This window comes from Uloborus diversus, unplaced genomic scaffold, assembly GCF_026930045.1.
Source record: "Uloborus diversus isolate 005 unplaced genomic scaffold, Udiv.v.3.1 scaffold_241, whole genome shotgun sequence".
NCBI lineage: Eukaryota > Metazoa > Arthropoda > Arachnida > Araneae > Uloboridae > Uloborus > Uloborus diversus.
In genome coordinates, this window is record NW_026558397.1 from 138,418 (window position 1) to 158,001 (window position 19,584).

The 19,584-nt window shown below is 35.1% G+C and overlaps 1 protein-coding gene across 1 annotated transcript in view; it reads right to left on the minus strand.

The window, feature by feature from the left end:
- The window catches only part of LOC129233198 (collagen alpha-1(I) chain-like), a 77,593-nt gene extending 65,075 nt beyond the window's left edge, over nucleotides 1–12,518 (minus strand). The window contains exon 1 of the mRNA XM_054867260.1: nucleotides 12,403–12,518. Within this exon, the coding sequence (XP_054723235.1) occupies nucleotides 12,403–12,518 (116 nt within the window). The remainder of the gene's footprint in view (nucleotides 1–12,402) is intronic.
- Between the last annotated feature and the right edge of the window lie 7,066 nt (nucleotides 12,519–19,584).

The following is a 19,584-nucleotide window of genomic DNA, read 5'->3' on the forward strand; positions in this document are numbered from 1 at the left end:
CTAAAGAGCAAAATATATTACAAGAGACCACGAATATGAAAGCGACTTCTCAAACGTACAAAACTGCAGTTCTGCAATGCTCATGAGCCCCTTAGCTCTTACGGCTCTGCAAGTTGGTAAAAGTTATTTTGAAACCCGGGGAAGGGGTGCTTTTTGTTCCAAAGAGGGAACTCATAATGCATTTTTGATCTGTTTCTTTCCAATTAACGATTTAAATCTTTACGAATCAAATGAGATTGCGAAGCAATCTTCGGGGGCTGGTGAGCGCCAACAAGCAGGGAGCGAATCCCCCCAGTTTATGAAATAAAATATTATTCTTGGCCAATCTGGAAAAACCCTAAATTTTGCTGTGGCAACCCTAGCTCCGCAACATATGAAAAATCAGATCCAAAATGGCTAAACTTAAGCTGATGAGTCGGCCTGTACTGTCTGACCATTAATTACATGGAAAGGTTAATATCCGGTTTATAGGCGGAAATGGAAGCATCTATTACTTTGCAGGGGTGAGAGTTTATTAGTCACAGATGTGCGCTTTTGCCTATTTAGACGCAGTGTGCAAATGACAGTTCGTTCAACGAATCATTTCTTAAACCTAATCTGTATTTAATCTATATCCTCACTACAAAAATTAACTGATACATTTTTAACAACATAGTTTTGCGCATACCATTTTGATTCTACTTTTCCTGACGAAATGAAAACAGTGTATTTTCTTTTTGTTGTTTCCATAGAAACTGTCATAGACTAATAATAAGAAGGCAACCCTTTTGCTGGTCATAAACCAAACCATGTGACTGGCGGATATCCTAGCAACAGCGGGCGTTGATCGTAGCAGACGATCAACGCCAGCGAGAAATAAAATAAATAGAATTGATGGAACACGGAAGAATGATCTTTTATGGAGTCCGATTAGTAAATTTGTTATTCTAAGTTGTAAATAGTTTGTTAATATAGTGAGTTTTTCGTTTAGATTGTATTGCGCATTTTCTTTAGTCAATTTCAATAACTCTCTAAGCAATTAAAGATGCAAGCGCCCGAAAAGAATCGGCAAACGGTGAGATTTTTACCTACAATTTCAATTTCCGATTAGTACATTTTTGCGTTAACGCAAAACGTTTACGCCATTGCGTTCACGCCAACGCTAACGTAGCAGTTCCAAATGAAATAATAGTTACTGAAAACTGTGGTCAAAAATTAATTACTAATGTCAAAATAATGCATAACTAAAAGAAAAACAGTTCAAACTCTGCACCTGGAAAAAAAATAATGAAAACACGTCATGTGGAATGCCAAACTATAGATAATGTTGCCATCTGGCAACCATGCTGCCAAAGTTTTCGCCGAGCCTCCCACCAGTCACATGATTTATCCATGAACCAATTTTTTCATCAGCAAGTCTGGGAAAGCTCGGTCTACTGTTATTATTAGTCTATGGAAACTGTTTTTTTCCAATCTTTTTCAACTTAGAGAATGCAATAAATTAATTAAACACTAGTGACATTATAAAACGTGGGAATCAAAATCCCGTCGCTATTTTTCCTTCTCCCTGCTACATTCATTCAGATGGAATCGTCTTAACTTGGCCAATTGCCAAATTACATACAATCCGTGGTCAAACGGTATATATGGCGGCTCTACATAAAAGATAACAATGATAAATTACTCACGCGATGCACCAGATGCAGAGGAAAATGATAAACAATTTCATCTCGATGTATCGATGTAGTTCGGACCTTGTGTCTCAGTGTGGCATTTCCTTCAAAATATATATAACTGGATATTTGTGTGCATATGATTATTTAGTGCGACTGGATGAGCGAAACATGACGCAACTGATCAAGATTAAATTTAACGTTTTATGTTGCGAAAGGTGCGAAATCGTGGAAAGATTTTGCAAGCTGTGATACATAATAGGCTTTTGAATAGTGCAATCTAGTTTAGAGGAAAACAGCTTGAGGTGGAACGAATTGCTAAAAAATTCTTGCTAAAACCTCGATCAATGTTCAAAACAACAGAAATATATATTCGTACCGTCATGTTAACAAAGGTATCCACTATTTTGAAAAGCAGAAGGAAAACTAAAAATAAAAAAAATTAATTTGAATTTTGACATTTTGAATTCAAAATGTTTTTCGCAATCACGAGTGTGTGTATGTAGGCGTGTGTGTTTGTGTCTGGGGGTATGTGTGTTTATGTGTATGTGTGTGTAGGCATGTGTGTTTGTGTCTGTGTGCTGGCATAAGTGTGTGGGTAGTTGTGTGTATGGTGTATGTGTGTAGGTGTATGTATGTGTGTGTACGTGTGTGTGTGTAGTTGTGTATGTATGCGCGTGTGTGTAGGACATGGATGCAACCTGAAGACAGCTTTCGCTAGAGGAGCAGCGTCGTGAGGAGCCGGTGTGACGGTGGTGGCGCGGAGGGTGGCGGTGGGAAAATAAAATGATAGGACGCCAAAAACAGTCAAATGAAAGCAATAAGCAGTCGTGATTGCTCAATAAACAAGAAGTTCCGTCTAGAACTAGACGAGCCTACTTTCCCGTATACCCATACTACTTTCTAGTACCTGATCAATATTCTCTAAAATAGCTAAAATCGCAAATTTTTTCAAACATATATTTTTTAATATTTTAAGCTGATTTCTAGGAATAAAATATTCCTTACTTTTCTTCAAAAAAACGAACAAATAAAATAGCAGCACCTTTTAAACAAAGCAGCTAATACACTTCTTTCCATTAAAATTTTTTTTTAACAGCTTTCAAAACGAAAAAATAATAATAAGTTCATTAAAATAAATACATCATATAAAAAAAAAATCGTTTCTTTTTCCCCTGTTGCCGAAAATAATTTTTAAACGAATTAACGCACTTACCAAAATAAAAAAAAACAATAAAATGTCAACTTAAAGAAATAATTTTCATTGTAAAAAAAAAAAAATCGTCTGCGCATATTTTTCGAGTTTATTCACCGAAAACTAAATACCTAAATTAAAACTTTAGCGTGAAAATAAAAACAAATCATATCAACAATAATTATTTCACAGTTAAAACCATAGCAGCGGAGTCGGAGTCGGAGTCAATCTCATTTTGGGATAAAAGAGTCGGAGTCGAATATCCAAGAATCGGAGTCAGTCATTTGTCCTCCGTGTATAAATGTTTGCCAAAGCTACGAAGTCCGAGTCGAAGTCGGGGAGTCGGAGTCCGATTAATTGTCGGGAACAGGAGTCAGAGTCGGTGTCAGGTCCCCCTAAATTCTCGGAGTCGGAGTCGGAGTCGGGAGTAGGTCGTCAAGAGCTATTTCCAACAAAGTTTGTTTGAAGTAAATCCGCCTTCTAGTACGGAATCTACATTGACTTTCAGTTTCCCCGTAGGCGCTAATGTTAAGGGATTTGAACTGTTCAAAATTGAACGGAAAATTGTTCAAATCAAAAAGATATTTTATATACAAGTTTTTTATCAAAAGCTTTTTCCTACAAAGTTTGTTTGAAGCAAATTCGCCTCACAGTTCGGAATTGCTTTGAATTTCCCCGTAGGCGCTAATGTTAAGTTTTTTTGAACTGTTCAAAATTGAACAAAAAATAGTTCAAATCAAAAAGTGAAATATGGGAATGAGGTGTCCTCGCCGAGATCTTTCGAACAAAAAAAAGTTTGTTCGAATCGGACTATTCATTCAAAAGTTATTAGGGGGGGGACAGACAGACAGACCGACAGACAGACCGACAGACAGACAGACCGACAGACAGACAGACCGACAGACATTTTTCCCCATCTCAATACCCTACTTTCTAATTTTTAATTTTTCAATATTTATTTAATTATTTTATTTATTTTTGACTTTTTTTTGTTTTTCACGATATTTTTAAGATGCATTAAGCCTTCTTTCATGCTTTTTTTCTTCTTTTTCTGACTTTTACTGGGAAAGTAGGCTAAAAACGAACCGTAGAAATAGTAAGTATTCTAAAAAAAATTAATGCAGAAAAAAATTGTTATTGCCTGAGACATCTTTTGGAGCAACGTCGTCTTTTAATTGGTTGAAGCAGAGTAGAAATGCAACTAACATTATTTTTACTTACACTTTTTAAAATGCGGACTTAGAGAATGTACGGATTCAGCCTCAAGTTTGAATAATTAATTCTTCGAAAGAGGTTTTTGTGATGCTTTCCATTCCCAGAACACTGTAGTAGACCCTCGTTTTACGCGGGGGTTACGTGCCACGGAAATGCCGCGTAAATCGGAACCACGTAAATTGAGACCTAATTAGTGTTAAAATAGGGGTTTGGTTCCGTAGATAACAAAATACTTCATTCTAGTGATGACTATAATTGTATCATAAGTTTAATGTGTACTTATGTCGATTTCTATGCACAACATGCATAAAGAAAACATAAATTAATTTCGTGTTCTGTTTATAAAGAGGAGCTGGCTACAATAGTCTTTTGGCAGTCATTAAGAATTTTTCTCTGTAGTTCTTTGCACAGCATTAACGGATCCATGATCACTTGCGTCATTTCCATGATACAATCTTCCGTCACTTCCATGATACAATCTTCCGTCACTAACAAATCAGAAAGATCATTTCTAATGTCTAGGAATGGCTCAACATTTTCAATGTGAACGTTTTTGGTTGTGCGACACCGACGTCGGTATCCTCGTTGGTTCTACTCCTAAAAGCTCTTCTTCCAGTGAATTCTGAACTGTGTGAGCTCAATAACTTTACTTCTGGAAAGAGCTTTGGAACCAATTACATAAAATGTCTCCAGTGCCCCAAGTTCGATGGTTAGCACGCCAAAATGCAGTTGATTACGCGTAATCTGCAATCTTTAGGAGTTTAGGCTTTGAAAGAGGGGAAAATGTTATCTGTTTACATTACCGCATCTGCGTAAAACCGAAATTCATCTGCGTGAAATAAAATAAAATAAAAGTGTCGAATCTGAAACCGCGTAAAATAAACCCGCGTAAAACGAGGGTCTACTGTATTCGAAATGATCTTTTATTGATGAAACTAACTCATTAATGAGCGGTGGTGCTGCAAGAAAAAACAAATAGCAGATACAGATGGAGCACCTTATGCTGCCGTGCTGACCACAAAAGTCGTATCTGCACTTTTTATCGAAACTAAGTGTCGGTAACATCGTGGTCCTTTGTCACAAATTTCGCCTAAATACAACGCTTTACGTAAATCTTACGAATCTTTGCTAATACCGAAGTCGCAATTATATTAAGCTATAATATTGTAACACAACCAAAAACAAGTTATCTTTTTTTACTAGTAATAAAGCTGAAAGTCTCTCTGTCTGGATATTTCTCTGTCCGGATCTCTCTCTATCAGTATCTCTGGATGTCTGGATCTCAGTGACGCGCACAGCGCCTACACCGTTCGGCCAATGTTCATGAAATTTGGCACAAAGTTAGTTTGTAGCATGGGGGTGTGCACTTGAAGCGATTTTTCGAAAATTCGATGTGGTTCTTTTTCTATTCCAATTTTAAGAACAAAATTATCCTTAGACGGACGAGAAAATTACGGAACCATAACATGGGTACCACCCAAATGGCTAACACTGGTGACAAACAACTGGTAACAATGGCACAAATATTGAAAAACGCTGCAAGAAAATATAGTTTGTCAATTGCAGCAACCAGTGCTACAACAAATACACGCGAGGGAAAACGCTAAGAAAAATGGTAGGAAAAAATGCACAGAGAAGTTATTTTGGAAGTGAAAACAAAGTTTTAGAAAAATCAGAAAGTGCGGAAGGAGGTCCAAATCAAGACGAAGTTTTTGACAGAGTTGCCGATCTTAACAGCGATATGAATGTTTCTGCTGCGAATTTATATGCACATCCAAACTGTATAAGTTCTTATATTCGAAAGTATGAGCGAGAAACAAATACACAGTCTGTGGAACATCTAATCATCAAAATTTCGACTGTTTAAACTGGCAAATGAAATATTAAAGCCTCTTTTAAATGCTGGGCATGGATTTATTCTTTCAGAAATAAAAGAATTGATGCTCAATGCTCTCAATGCAGATGCAAATGCATTGGTTTATATTAATGAAATAAAACTATTTCTCGTAACAAGTATAATGAAAGGATTCTTTTCTTTGCTTCCGAAAGAAAGGATGAACCTTTCTTGTATTTTTCTAGTCATTTATTTCCAAAAGTACTTGCTGCTGCTATTTGCTTACAAGAAGCTGTGAAAATTGCAGAATGCATCTTTTGAAAATCATTGTAAGATGTTGATTTTAAGAGTACAAGAGAAGTTCTGCGATGTGACTAAAGATGGTTCAGGATGCTCTTGGCTCAAAGAATGAGGAATAAAGTCAAATAATGATTCAAACGCTACGCACAAATATTGAAAGCAAATGATTCAACGGTCACGGAAAAGTGCCGGAGGAATTGCAGGGCAGACGATAAATGTAGTTTGTTGCCGAGTGGCATTCATGAAATACTGGTTAGCGATTGCCTATAAAGAAAATGATGTGGGACACTCTCACAGTGATCCATTAAATGAGAATTAGGAAGACTACGAGACACATTGCATATCATTAATATTTCATGATACTCTAAGCTAGTATTAAAGAATCAACTTTAACACGGTTACAGAGAATTGGAAATAGTAAAAGAAAGGGAGAATGGATTAAAAATATTTTAGCTCATGACTTGTTTCCAATGAACTCTTTATGTGATGGTGATTCACCTACCAAGCTAGATATTATCGTTGCACAATTGCAGAAATATCTGTTGCCAGAACATTTTCTATTCAGCGAAGTATCACCGATAAAAACTGCCCTCGTTATCTATTTCATGTCACAAGTCTGCTAAATAAAGAAAACTTTTGCAGAGGTTATCAGCAATGTTCTGCACAGATCCATTTTTGCATGTTCTTTTCATGAACTTCATGTTGTGTTCGATAGTTATTCGCAGCATTCTGTGAAATAATCTGAAAGAATGAGAAGAGAAGCAACGAAAGGCAAAATAAACCTTGCTGTATTTAACAGAAAAAGAACAGTATTTATACAAGTAGAAAAAATTCTGGTCTTCAGTATCAAATCAGGAAAATTTACAGTAACTAGCACGCAAGGAAATAGAAGAAACTGTCCGAAACTGCTACATTTTCAGCGATTGCAAGCGGTTCAACAGTTAATGGAGAAGCAATCTGCAATAATTTTCATAAGAGATTTGAGACAGATCATTGAAGAACTCAATTAGAACAATTCGTTAGAAGAAGCGGATCTACGAATTGTTCCACACATAGACTGGTTGATAAAAATGGTTTAAAAAGAGTGGTTTGCGGCATGAAATGATACAGGCGTCCGTCGTAGTGCAATAACATGCGATGCAAACACAGATAGTAACCTTCTTTAAAAATAACTAAGCTTATTTTTTTTGTTTATTGTGTTGTTGAAGAAACATGTATGTGATGAACACGAGTCTAAAATGAGCATTTTGGATTATTCATTAATTTTTGTACACTTTTTAGTAACTAGAATATTCAACAACAAATGTCAGAGATATCTTCACGTAAAATCGTGGAAACAGCTAGAGCGGTTTTTATGACATAATTAATACATTAATTGACTTCCTAAACTCCAAAATCTGCAGTTCAAAACTAAAAGTAAATTTGTAGGTACTCCCGCTTCGAAAAACGTAATGAGCAAGTGAACCAAAATGGCCAGTTTCTTTTACGGCCTGTAAAATTATTTCGCGTAGGTTTCCACATATCTACCCAAAATATTCTCATATAAGAACACCTACAAGTTCTCTGGACCTAAAAAATTTTAAGGGCATACATTGTGGTGCCAGGACTATAACACTGAAGTTAGCTTCCTTGTATCCTTAAAACAATTGTATGCAATAATTTGCCACTTTTCATTCCTTATTTTTTTAAAAATCAATCTTGATCTGTATTTGTAAAACAGAATTAAAATCCGCATTTATTAAGGGGTCTAAGGACCCTTAACGTTCAAAATGTTCGATTTTCTGGAAAAAATATATGTTATGACGAATTTAATTCTAAACAATTTGGTGCCTTATTTATTACCATACGGCAAAAAACTTTCAAAGTTATCGAAAAAATGCGTATACTTGCCCCATAGAGATTTATGTTAACAGCATCTGTTGAATCCTCTTTTTCTCAGGTTGCATTTTCTCAGGTTTCTCGTTTTGCGCGCATGATATCTCAGAAAGTTTCTTATTTATTTCCTTAAAACTTTTTGTGCATGCTAGTCTGGTTTAGTTTTATGATCTGAAACTAAATTTTTTTTTATTTTTTAAAAATTATTTAATTTATTTTTGAAATTTTATAAGTTAATATCAAAATTTTCCAAACTTTTGGGGAAAATATTTTTTTATTTTAATATTAACTTTTATTTTTAGTTAAAATTTAGGTTCAGATCATAAAAATAAACCCGACAAACATGCATGAAAAGTTTTACGGAAATATATTAGAAACTTTCTAAGATATCATGCGCGCAAAACGAGAAACCGACACTTGAAAAAAAAGAGGCTTAAACAACTGCTGTAAACATAAATCTCTATGGGGAAAGTTTATGCATTTTCACGATAACTTGAGAAGTTTTTTACGTATGGTAATAAAAAAGGTATCAAATTGTTGAGAATTAAGTTATGCATAACATATATTTTTTCCAGAAAATTGAAAATTTTGAAGGTTAAGGGTCCTTAGACCCCTTAAACATCATACTTTGGATTAAATTTACCTTAGGCAGATTTTTAAGGGCTTTCAAACGCCTCAAAAACCGAATGAATAGGACGTTTCTTCGATTAGATACTTTGAAAGTAACGGTTTTCTTTAAAATTAGAATAAAAATCTTGGAACACATCTTATTTACAACAAAAGGCACTCTATGTCCTTTTCTGCATATTATATCCTTAATTATATACTATTCTCAACGCCAGGAGGAGCAGGATTTTCGATTTGTTCTATTTGTAACGCGTTTTTTAATCCGATTATTCCTGGCAGAGAATTTAATAACCAAAAACAAATCCGCATCTGCGTTGATTGATGAACGTTAGTGAGAAGGGGGCGGATTGCCCTTTCATCTAAAAAAACGCATTTGAAAACTATTTTTTTTTCGTTCCAAATGGTGCTGGTTCCTTCAATCGAAAGTACCACTTTTAATCCCTAAAACTGATAGAATAAGCAAAAAATAAATAAAAGAAGAATTTGGAGCCAGAAAAAACTTTTATTTTCCCAACAGTTATTTTGTATTTAATTATTTTTTTAATGTTCGATTTTTTTAACTAAGGCATCTTCTTTATGATGTCACAAGTGATGTACTTGGCGCGCTACTCCATTGCCGCGCTAAATGTTTACAATATGCTGTCGACCGCGTTGCCAGGTTATGATAATTTGCGCTGTGCGGTAAAGACAGCAGTAAATGGCATTTCATCACTTGTGATGTCGTGTGCAGAAAAATAAAAAAAATTAATTTGAATCTGCCCACCGATTAAAATAATTGTTAAAAATTATTAAACTTTGTCAAATTATGTAAAATAAATGGTTAAATCCTATGCTTTTAAAGCATGCTCTTTCAGAAAAAAAAACTTTTTAAATTTTGGAAACAACCCCATTATGGAAGATTCATTCACTGATCGGACTTTCCGAATTTCCATATTGCGCGAGTGCATTTTTTTTTTTTTTTTGAGCAACCACGATTGCTTATTGTTCTCACTTGACTGTTTCGATGTCCGATCATTTTATTTTCCCACCGCCACCCTCTGCAGCATCACCGTCGACCGGCTCCTCACGATGCTGCTCCTATAGCGAAAGATATCTCCAGGTTGCATCCATGTCCTACACACGCGCATACATACATAACTACACACACACGCACACACACACATACACACAAATACATACACCTACACACATACACACAACTACCCACACATTCGTGCCTGCACACAGACACAAACACACATGCCTACACACACATACACATACCCCTGCACGCACACACAAACACACACATATACACAAACATATACACACAACTACCCACACATTTATGCCTACACACATACACATGCCCCCTACACACAAACAGAAATCCCCCCCCCACACAAACACACACGCCTACATACACACACTCGTGATTGCGAAAAATATAATTTGAATTCAAGATGTCAAAATTCAAATTAATTATTTTTTTTTTGCCTAAACAAGAGAATAAGCAAGCAATTAGATGGGCTATTGAAAGTTTTTTATTCAACTAAAGCAAAAGAGTATTTAATTTTAATTTATTTTTTGTTGTCAGAGTCTGAAAAATCATCACCAGTTCTCTCTACGACTTCTTTTCTGTGGAGGATTTGATTTCGTCATAGGATGAATTTTCGAAGTAGTTATCTTCACAGTAGATTTCTCTTTTTAGAATAAATGGCTAGAATATATATTTATATAAAATATAGTGTGAAGTCTTATCATTTCTATGAAGAACATTTGCTTCGGCGTTCTTCTGAGCACTTGGTAAAAAATTTCAAGATTTTATTTGGGGTTTATTTCAACGTTGCTAAAGGATCCATACCTTATTCATCATGTTCAGTCTCAGAAACAGGAGATTTTCTTGAATCTTCAACTGCAACAAATTTAGAAGCTTGTTTTTCCCAAAGACGAATGGCAGTAGTTGATACAAAACGTTTCTCTTGTAAATCCGAGCTTGAACTGATCGCTGCGGCTTTTAAGATAATAATACTTTGTAGCCAGTGTTTCCAGGTGCTGTTTTTTTTTTTTTTTTTTTTTTCATCGGCTGTTGTTTCGATCTTTAAAAATCTTAAGAAGACACGGAGTTAAATGAATTTTTTTTTTGAGTGGAGTTGAGTTCTACGGAAACAGATGTCTGTTTCCTGTTTGTTTCAAACGTAGTAAGTTTCAGGTTAAATGTGCCACTTTTTTTTTTTCGTTATGAAAGTCCGCCGATAGTTAAAACTCTCAGTTCATTTTTGTATAACATTTAGTTTTGTCATCGGATAAATTGGCAAAGCAGGTATCTCCCCAATAGACGTTTTCTTGAGGAGCAGCTGAATCATTTGAATATATAGCAAAACTATCAGATGAAGTCTTAGCAATTTGTTTCGAAGAGTAGTTCCTTTGGAATTTTTCTGAACTGTTACCTTCAATGGGATCCACTTGGGATTTGTTCGACTCTGCTAAAGAAATCCTCCATACCTTCTTCAATGTCCGTCTCGGGATTAGAAGATTTAAATTAATCTTCTTGTGCAACAAATTTAGGTACTGAGTTTGTCTGAAGGCTAATTGCACAAGGAGATGCAAAAGGTTCTCTTCTGAACAGCCAAGCTCGAGCTTGATTTCTGAGGGTTTGAGGATAATACAATAGTGTCACTAATTGTTTTTTTTTTTTTTTTTTTTACCAGCTGCTGTTTTGATTTTTCACTGTCAGAGTTTTAAGAGGTATCAGAGCTTGATGACAGTTTTTCTTTAAAAAGGCGTTTTTACATGCTGTTTTACAGAAATAGTTGTTACTTTATTGGTATTTTTTGTAGTTTTTACTTTTCAGATAAACTCGCCCTTTCGGTTTTACATAGTCTGAGTCCCGAAAACCTCTACTATACTTGAAACGCTCGAAATTCGTTTTTACTCAAAAAAATTAGACTGAACTTCCAAAGCTGTTATCTTTCTTGTAAGCATTTTGGAGGAACTGATGAACATGACAACATTCTGATGATTCTACTTCTGCAACAAATTTAGAAAAAAGGGTTGCGAAAGGCTAGTTGCAAAAGTAGATGCACAATTTTTTTTCATAAACATCCGAGATTGAACTTGGCACCTGTGGTTTTGAGGATGATCCACTCTTGTCATCAGTTTTCCCTATTGTGATTATTTATAACCAATTTTTGGGCAGATATCGCATTGCCAGAATTTCAAGAGGTATCACAGCTGGATGACTTTGCTTTTTAATTGCTGTCTCTTACTTTTCGTTTTCAAGTGTAGTATACCTTCAGATAAATGGATCCATTCAATTTTGCATTACCAGAGTCCAAAAAGTCGTTACTACTTGGAACGCTGTGGTTTATTTTTGCCTGAAGGTTCAGTTTCGTCGCATGATGAATTTTCAAAGCAGATATCTTCCCGGTAGGCCTTTTTTTGAGAAACTGACTTTAAGACCAGGAACTAGCAAATTTTGATACTGCAAAAGATTTTGATAGTTGTATGGCCAAAAATTTACTTGCAGCATTGGAAGCGAAAGCGTTTTCAGCTAGTTCCAAAATCTAAAAGTAGAAAGTTAATAGTTTTCTTGGAAAGCGATCAAATGTCCTATGGAAGTCATTCCAGATCCTTCATGATCAGACTCAAGATACTTAAAAAGTTCCCAATGCAAAAAATTTGGATAGTGGTTTTGGCCAAAGACGAGCTGCAGCAGTAATTACTTAAGGTACTCATATGAATCGGAGCTTGAGCTTGAATCCTGTGAATTGGAAGATAATTCAGTTTTTCCAACAGCATTTCTCACTATTGATTCTTTTTCACCAGCTATGGTTTTCATCATGAATTGTCAGAAGCTGGATAGATGGTTTTGTTATCTTTGCGAGTGATCGCTATTTCGTTTTAAGACTAGGAACCAGCAAATTTTGATGCTGCAAAAGATTTTGATAGTTTGGCCAAAAGTTTGCTTGCAGCAGTGAAAACGAAAGGAGTAATCTGGTTCCAAATTCTAGAAGAAGAAAAAAAATGATTTTTAGCTATACATGTAAATTGATGCACACTATTATTTGATTACACTGAACGAATCAAAGGTACAGAGTAATGATTTAAAAAAAAAAATCATTTTTTACACAAATTGTAGAATAAAAGAATACCAAGAAAAATATTTCTTTATACAATATGTTTGTTTATGTATGTTTGTGCTAGGAAGTTAAAAAATGATCGCACTAAGGCTTAAAGTTCAGCGGAATTTGAAATATTTCGTACATTTTCTTTTTTTTTTATGTTTTTTTAAAAATCTCAAAAATTCAAGTCTCTTGCCATAGCAGAAGACATTAACTCAGAGTCACGAAATTTCGCACTGTAGTTAGTATTAGGGAGTCACAAATTCTCCGCACTAAGGCTAAGTGCTCTGAAAACATTCTTTTTTTGTGCCCATCCTGATGCATATATTTACGCACATTTAGACATCCCAAAAAAGTTTTTGAAGATTAACTGAGGAATCGTCTAAGTGAATACTTTGACTGCCTGTGCATTAAAAGGTACAGATGCACGCGTGCAGAGATGCCATAAAAACTACCCAACATTCATTCAGAGGTGGAATGAAAATTAAAGCCGAAGTTTGAGGAAAAAGTTTGTTGAAAGTACAATAATCACGTAACTATGTAAAGCGTGTTTTTTAAATCTGCAGTAGCCACAGTATTTGAAAATGGTTATTACTAAAGACTTAGTTAAACTTTCTTATTTTATTAAGATTGAAAAAAAAATGGCAATGCATTTTTGCTAAGGTGTTTTCTTTTTTAACACTGATCCCCTTCCTCCTAGAATTTTAAATGACGGACCTGGTTCAAGGATTGGACTGATGTCGTCGATGTGATTAAAAATTCGAAGTATTGTAGCGTATTAGGTATGTAGCTACTTTGTAATGTGTCACTCTTATTCGAGGACTTTTATGTAAAATTTTGAAAATTCAGACCTCATACCAAAGCAGAAAAATTTAACTCCACAGGCTCGAAATTTTAGGCAGCAGTTTGTGTTAGGAGGTTAAAAAATTATCGCACTAAGGCTTAAAGTTCAGAAAAAAAAATATTTTGTAAATTTTTCTTTTCTTTTTTTTTTTGATGTTTTTCTAAAAATCTCAAAAATTTAAGTCTCTTGTCAGAGCAGAAGACATTAACTCAGTCACGAAATTTCGCACTAGTTAGTGTTAGGGAGTCACTAATTTTCCGCACTATGGCTAAGTGCTCTGAAAACATTCGATTTTTTCGGCATACCCTAATGCACTGACATACGCACATTTAAAATTCCCAAGAAAGCTTTTGAAGATTAACTGAGGAACCACCTAAGTGAATATTTTAGCTGCCCGTGCGTTCATAGGTACAGATGCACGTGCAGAGAAGCCATAAAAACTACTCAACATTCATTCAGAGGTGAGGAAAATGAAAATTTAAGCCGAAGTTTGAGGAAAAAGTTTGTTGCAAGTACAAATTCTTTACTATGTAAAACGTTTTAATTTTTTTTAAATCTGCAGTAGACACAGTATTTGAAATGGATTATTACTAAAAACTCAGATAAACACTCTTATTTTATTAAGATTAAAAAAAAAAAATGTTGTTGCACTTTTGCTAATGTTTTACAGAAAAGGAAGTATTGTATTCGCAAAAAAAAAAAATGTTCCCTCAAAAATCGACCTTCATTTCCATTTTGCTCACCCCCGAATGAATATAGAGTTTATTTTTCGACTCGACCACACGCGGATAAGTGCCTAAGAACGTATAGACGCCCGAAACATTCATTTTGATGATTCCCGAGTTAATTAAGAGTTTTGTCGTGACGTCTGTATGTACGGATGTGCGTAAGTATGTCGCATAACTCAAGAACGGTATGTCCTAGAAAGTTGAAATTTAGTACGCAGACTCCCAGTGGGATCTAGTTGTGCACCTCTAATTTTGGTTGCATTCGGGTGTTTCTAAAGGGGTCTTTTGAACCTTTTTCGGGGGGAAATCATTGGTAATTTCGATGCACACTCAAGTGGTATGATAACTTGGCAGACACTTGGCGATGTATCGCCAGTCTTTTGGTCGCCAAGCTTTGTAGCCAACTTGGCGACAAATTTGGCGATTTTTTAATTTTTTAAAATTCTGGTTACAGTTTGACCACTGTTGGTGAAATTTAGAGAACTAAATATTGAATCACATTAAAATTGCAATAATGGGAGGGGGGGGGAATTGATGCAAAAGGAAGTGATGTGATGCTTACATACATCAGTGTTTTTTTAAACACATGTCAATAGAAAGATCTCATATGACTTTTTCTGATCGTTCAATGGTGGAATCGTGCCGTACAAAACTTTTAAGCTGTGGTATTTGTATGTTAATGTTTTGACATTTGCTTTGAGTGATTTATTTAAAAAGCAGTGGTCCCTCCATTGGTCACTGCATTGCTGTTTCAAGATTGCGTTGAGGACGACGATGGTGATTATAAACAATTATACTTTCAGTATAAATAAAATGCTTACCTTAAGTCAATAAAGATTGGCACGCTTTTTTAAGTGGGTCGCATCCACTAGTGACATCCAGATAGGTCACTTCAGAAATCCGAAGATCTTTTTAAGGATCCCCTTTTTGGTTTTTGGGGCTGGAAGTTCCCAAACTCCGTTTTGATCCACCCAGGGTTGGAGTGGGAAGCGTTTAGAAACGCTTTTAGCTTTCTTTGGCCATTTGGTCTGTTTGACGAGTTTCTTACGCCTGTGGTGGGCAAAACCGTCAAATTCCAATTAAATTTCTTCGTCCGAAAAGCGGTCGTAATAGCGGAAAATATATTCAGTAATTTCCGAGATGTCCATGATTGCTGAAAAGAAAATGCGTGTTACTGAAAATGTATAACAGTGTGGGAAACACCGAGTTTAGAACCACAGAATAATTTTGATTTTTGTACGTTATAAAAAATCATGTAGTTATTTTCACTTCCTCTTCGTTTATCGCTGGCTCAAGTGCGCCAGATAAGGTCAACCTAACTCATTAAAACTCTCAAATAAGTAAAACTCGAGTGTCACTGGAATACTGCACACGTATCCGCCGTGTTACCGGAGAGGCCAACATACGCCATAGCTTCACGGTGAACTTGATTAAAACTAAGGTCGGCCCGTTGGAAGTGAAAGAAAAACTGAATTTCGATAATTTGAATTCAGATTTTCTCTTTTTCTCTTGATGAATTTATAGATAATTTTGGAAATGGCATACAGCACTTCATTTTCGGAGAGTTACTGGGATTGTTAAATTTGATTTAATGACCTTCTTTGTTAAGATTGAAAGCATGTTTCCTTTTATCTCAGAGAGACTAGGGTGCCCTTGGACACAACGACATTTGTTTTTCAATTAGTTGGATGTAGGTACAGGGTTCGTACGCTCCTTCAAAACTCCTCCAATACTCCTTCATTTATAAAATTTTTTTGAAGGGCCCTTCAAACGCCTTCATTTTGGTTTTAACTCCTTCAAAACTCCTTCTTTTTTAGTTCCAGACTACATAATCTTCCTCTATGACAGTAACTTAAAATACTTCGATTGACAACTAACTTCGCCACAAAGGCGATTTTAATGTAGTAATTTCGTGCATTTATTTTTTTCGGTTTACAAATTGATCATAAATATTTCATAAAAGTTGAAGGTGAAAATTTTATTAGAAGACTAAGACATTTCATAAGTGAAGTAAAACGTGCTTAAACGGTGCTTGGCTATTTTTTTCAAGTTTTATGATGATTGTTTTTTCCTTCACCACACTCTCAGCAGCAAAAGTCAAGTTGTCCAATTATTATTTAAATATTTAAAACTACATAAGTAAATGTTCTACATTAAGTGATTGCGTTAAAAAACAATTGTTCAGTTAATTGCAGTTATGATATTGTAAAAAGGGTCATCCACAAGGGATGTCATACTTTGAGGAGGAGACGGGCTCATGAAATTGTGACAAGGGGAAGAGAGAGGGTGACAAAATTGACATCACGCAGTTATTGTAACAATATGTTTGTAAAAAATATGACGTGACAAGAGGAGAAGTTTGGGGTGAAGTGGGACACTTTGTGATAAAGGGTGCTGATGGTCAAATATATTGAAAAAAAAGTGTGACATCATTTAATGACACTCCATTAGTACTCCTTCAAAATCTCATTTTACTCCTTCAAAACTCCTTCATTTTATTTCTGAAACTGAGTACGAACTCTGCCATCTGTTTAGTAAGAAAAGTAATGTTTCTTAAATACTTCCTGATGCCGAAAGTTTCCACATTTCTTTTTTCCGGATGGTAAGTACATATCTTCAATAATAGCTTAATAGTCAATGCCGTGGTCGTCGCTCTCGTTCTGTTATCAGATTAAATCTTTGCAAAAATCTCAGTCTACGAATGTGGAGCACTTCAAAACTCTTAGAAATACACCAAAACGTCTTCTACGCTGACAAACGTAATTAAAATTCCTCAACCATTAACATTATTCCTAGTAAAATATGGATTTTCAGCGCGCGTATAAAATATGATTAATCTTAAGATCTATTAAGATTAGTCTGGTCTTATTAGGCTGGAAATCATGAACTTAATTATTTTCGCAGTTGAAATTGCATTGTACACATTGGTTGGAAGAAATTTATATGCATTATGGATTTAGTAAGCATTGTAATCGTATATATCCTCGTGTAAGATAAACAAAAAATGTGTTACGGCTATGGATAGGTCTTGATTATAAATGGCTAACAAAATTAGCAAATCTAACTTCTTGATAGATTCGATTGTAAAATTGAATGACCATGTTTAAAGAAAAAGACTCAAAATGAGACTTTAAATCGGTTCATGTTAAGTTTTATTTTGGTGCATCGTAAGAAAAAGTAAATTGTTTATAGCCTGTAAAAGATTATGAGTTTAAACAATTTTAGATTGATTTGCAATATTAATTGAATCATGTTTAGATCACAGATTATATACATTAAGTTATCAATTAAAAACTTTAAACTCAAAATAAATCTATAACAGGAAAAATTGATTTCAGATTGAAATAATTTGAAACAAAAAAATAAACCAAACTTAATACGATTTTTTTGAGCAATCACGATTGCTTATTGCTTTCATTTGACTGTTTTTGGCGTCCTATCATTTTATTTTCCCGCCGCCACCCTCCGCACCATCACCGTCCACCGGCTCCCCACGATGCTGCTCCTCTAGCGAAAGCCATCTTCAGGTTGCCTCCATATCCTACACTTACACGCATACATACATGCACGTACAATCACACCCAAAAACGCATACACACAAACACATACACACACAAACACACACATACATACAGACACCTACACATACACACACACACAAAAACATACACACATATACACACAACTACCCACTCATTCATGCCTGCACACAGACACATATGCCTACACACACATGCACCCCCCACACACACACATTCATACACACACATGCACCCCCCCCACACACACACATTCATACACACAACTACCCACACACTTATGTCAGCACAGACACAAACACACATGCCTACACGCACATACACATACCCCTACACACAAACACACACGCCTACATACACACACTCGTGATTGCGAAAAACATAATTTGAATTCAAGATGTCAAAATTCAAATTATTATTATTATTTTTATTATTATTATTATTATTTTTTTGTAGCAGTTGTAACATTTTTGAGTCGATATTTTACCGTTGATTTACATATACTATTGCATCATACTTTGCTCTTCACGGTAATCCTTTCGACGCAGAATCTCTCTCAAACATTACCAAAATGGTAGGTTGACTTACCTTAATAGAGAAAGTTTTCAAAAATCAAGAAATAGATCATAAAATCCTCACTAAGATCAAACGCTACAAGCAGACCTCGATTTTTTTTCTCAAAATGACTTTACAACACAGGGCAGTAAAAAGTTGTTTTGACAACAATACGTTCTCTATTGTTGTTAAATGAATGAAAATAAAATATAAATCGAAACAATAATTTGCTACACATAAAACATTGTTGGAAACTTCAACACCATCCAACAATGAATATCATTTTAACTGCTCTTTATTGTTAGAAAAATGTCCCTGCTGTTTTCTGTTACATTTGAAACTTTAAACTTCCCAATTTATTGTCTTTCTATCATTAATCTATTTAGAAGTTATAAGATCGCCGTATTCGAGATTTTTTCGAAATAAAGAAAGCGTTTAATTATGATTTAAGCTCATGAAATAGGATTATAAGTTATTTTAATCAAGTATTAATAATTTTGGTAAACGCAAGAAATGATTTAGTTACCAAAATTTTATAACAAATTAAAAAAAAAAAAAGTCGCTAATCTATACAACCTCATCTATGAAAACAAAAACGTATCGAATGACACTTGTCCTCCATTTTTACTTCCTTTTACAAAAAAGGAAGTATTGTATTCGTGAAAAAATTTTCACTCAAAAATCGGCCTTAATTTCCATTTTTTTCACCCCGAATGAATGTTGAGTTTATTTTTCAACCCGACCACACGTGGATATATGCCTAGGAACGTACAGACACCCGAAATATCCATTTTGACGATCACCGAGTTAATTACGACGAGTTTTCTCGTGACGTCTGCATGTACGTATGTATGTGCGTTTGTGCGTATGTCGCATAACTCAAGAACGGAATGTCCTAGAAAGTTGAAATTTGGTACTTAGACTCCTGGTAGGGTCTAGTTGTGCACCTTTTTTTTTTTTTGGTTGCATTCGGATGCTCCAAAGGGGGTCTTTTGCCCCTTTTTTGGGGAAAATCATTGTTAATTTCGATGTAAGCTCAAGTGGTGTTATAATTTGGCGGACACTTGGCGATATATCGCCAGTCCTTTGGTCGCCAAGTTTTGTCGCTAAGTTGGCG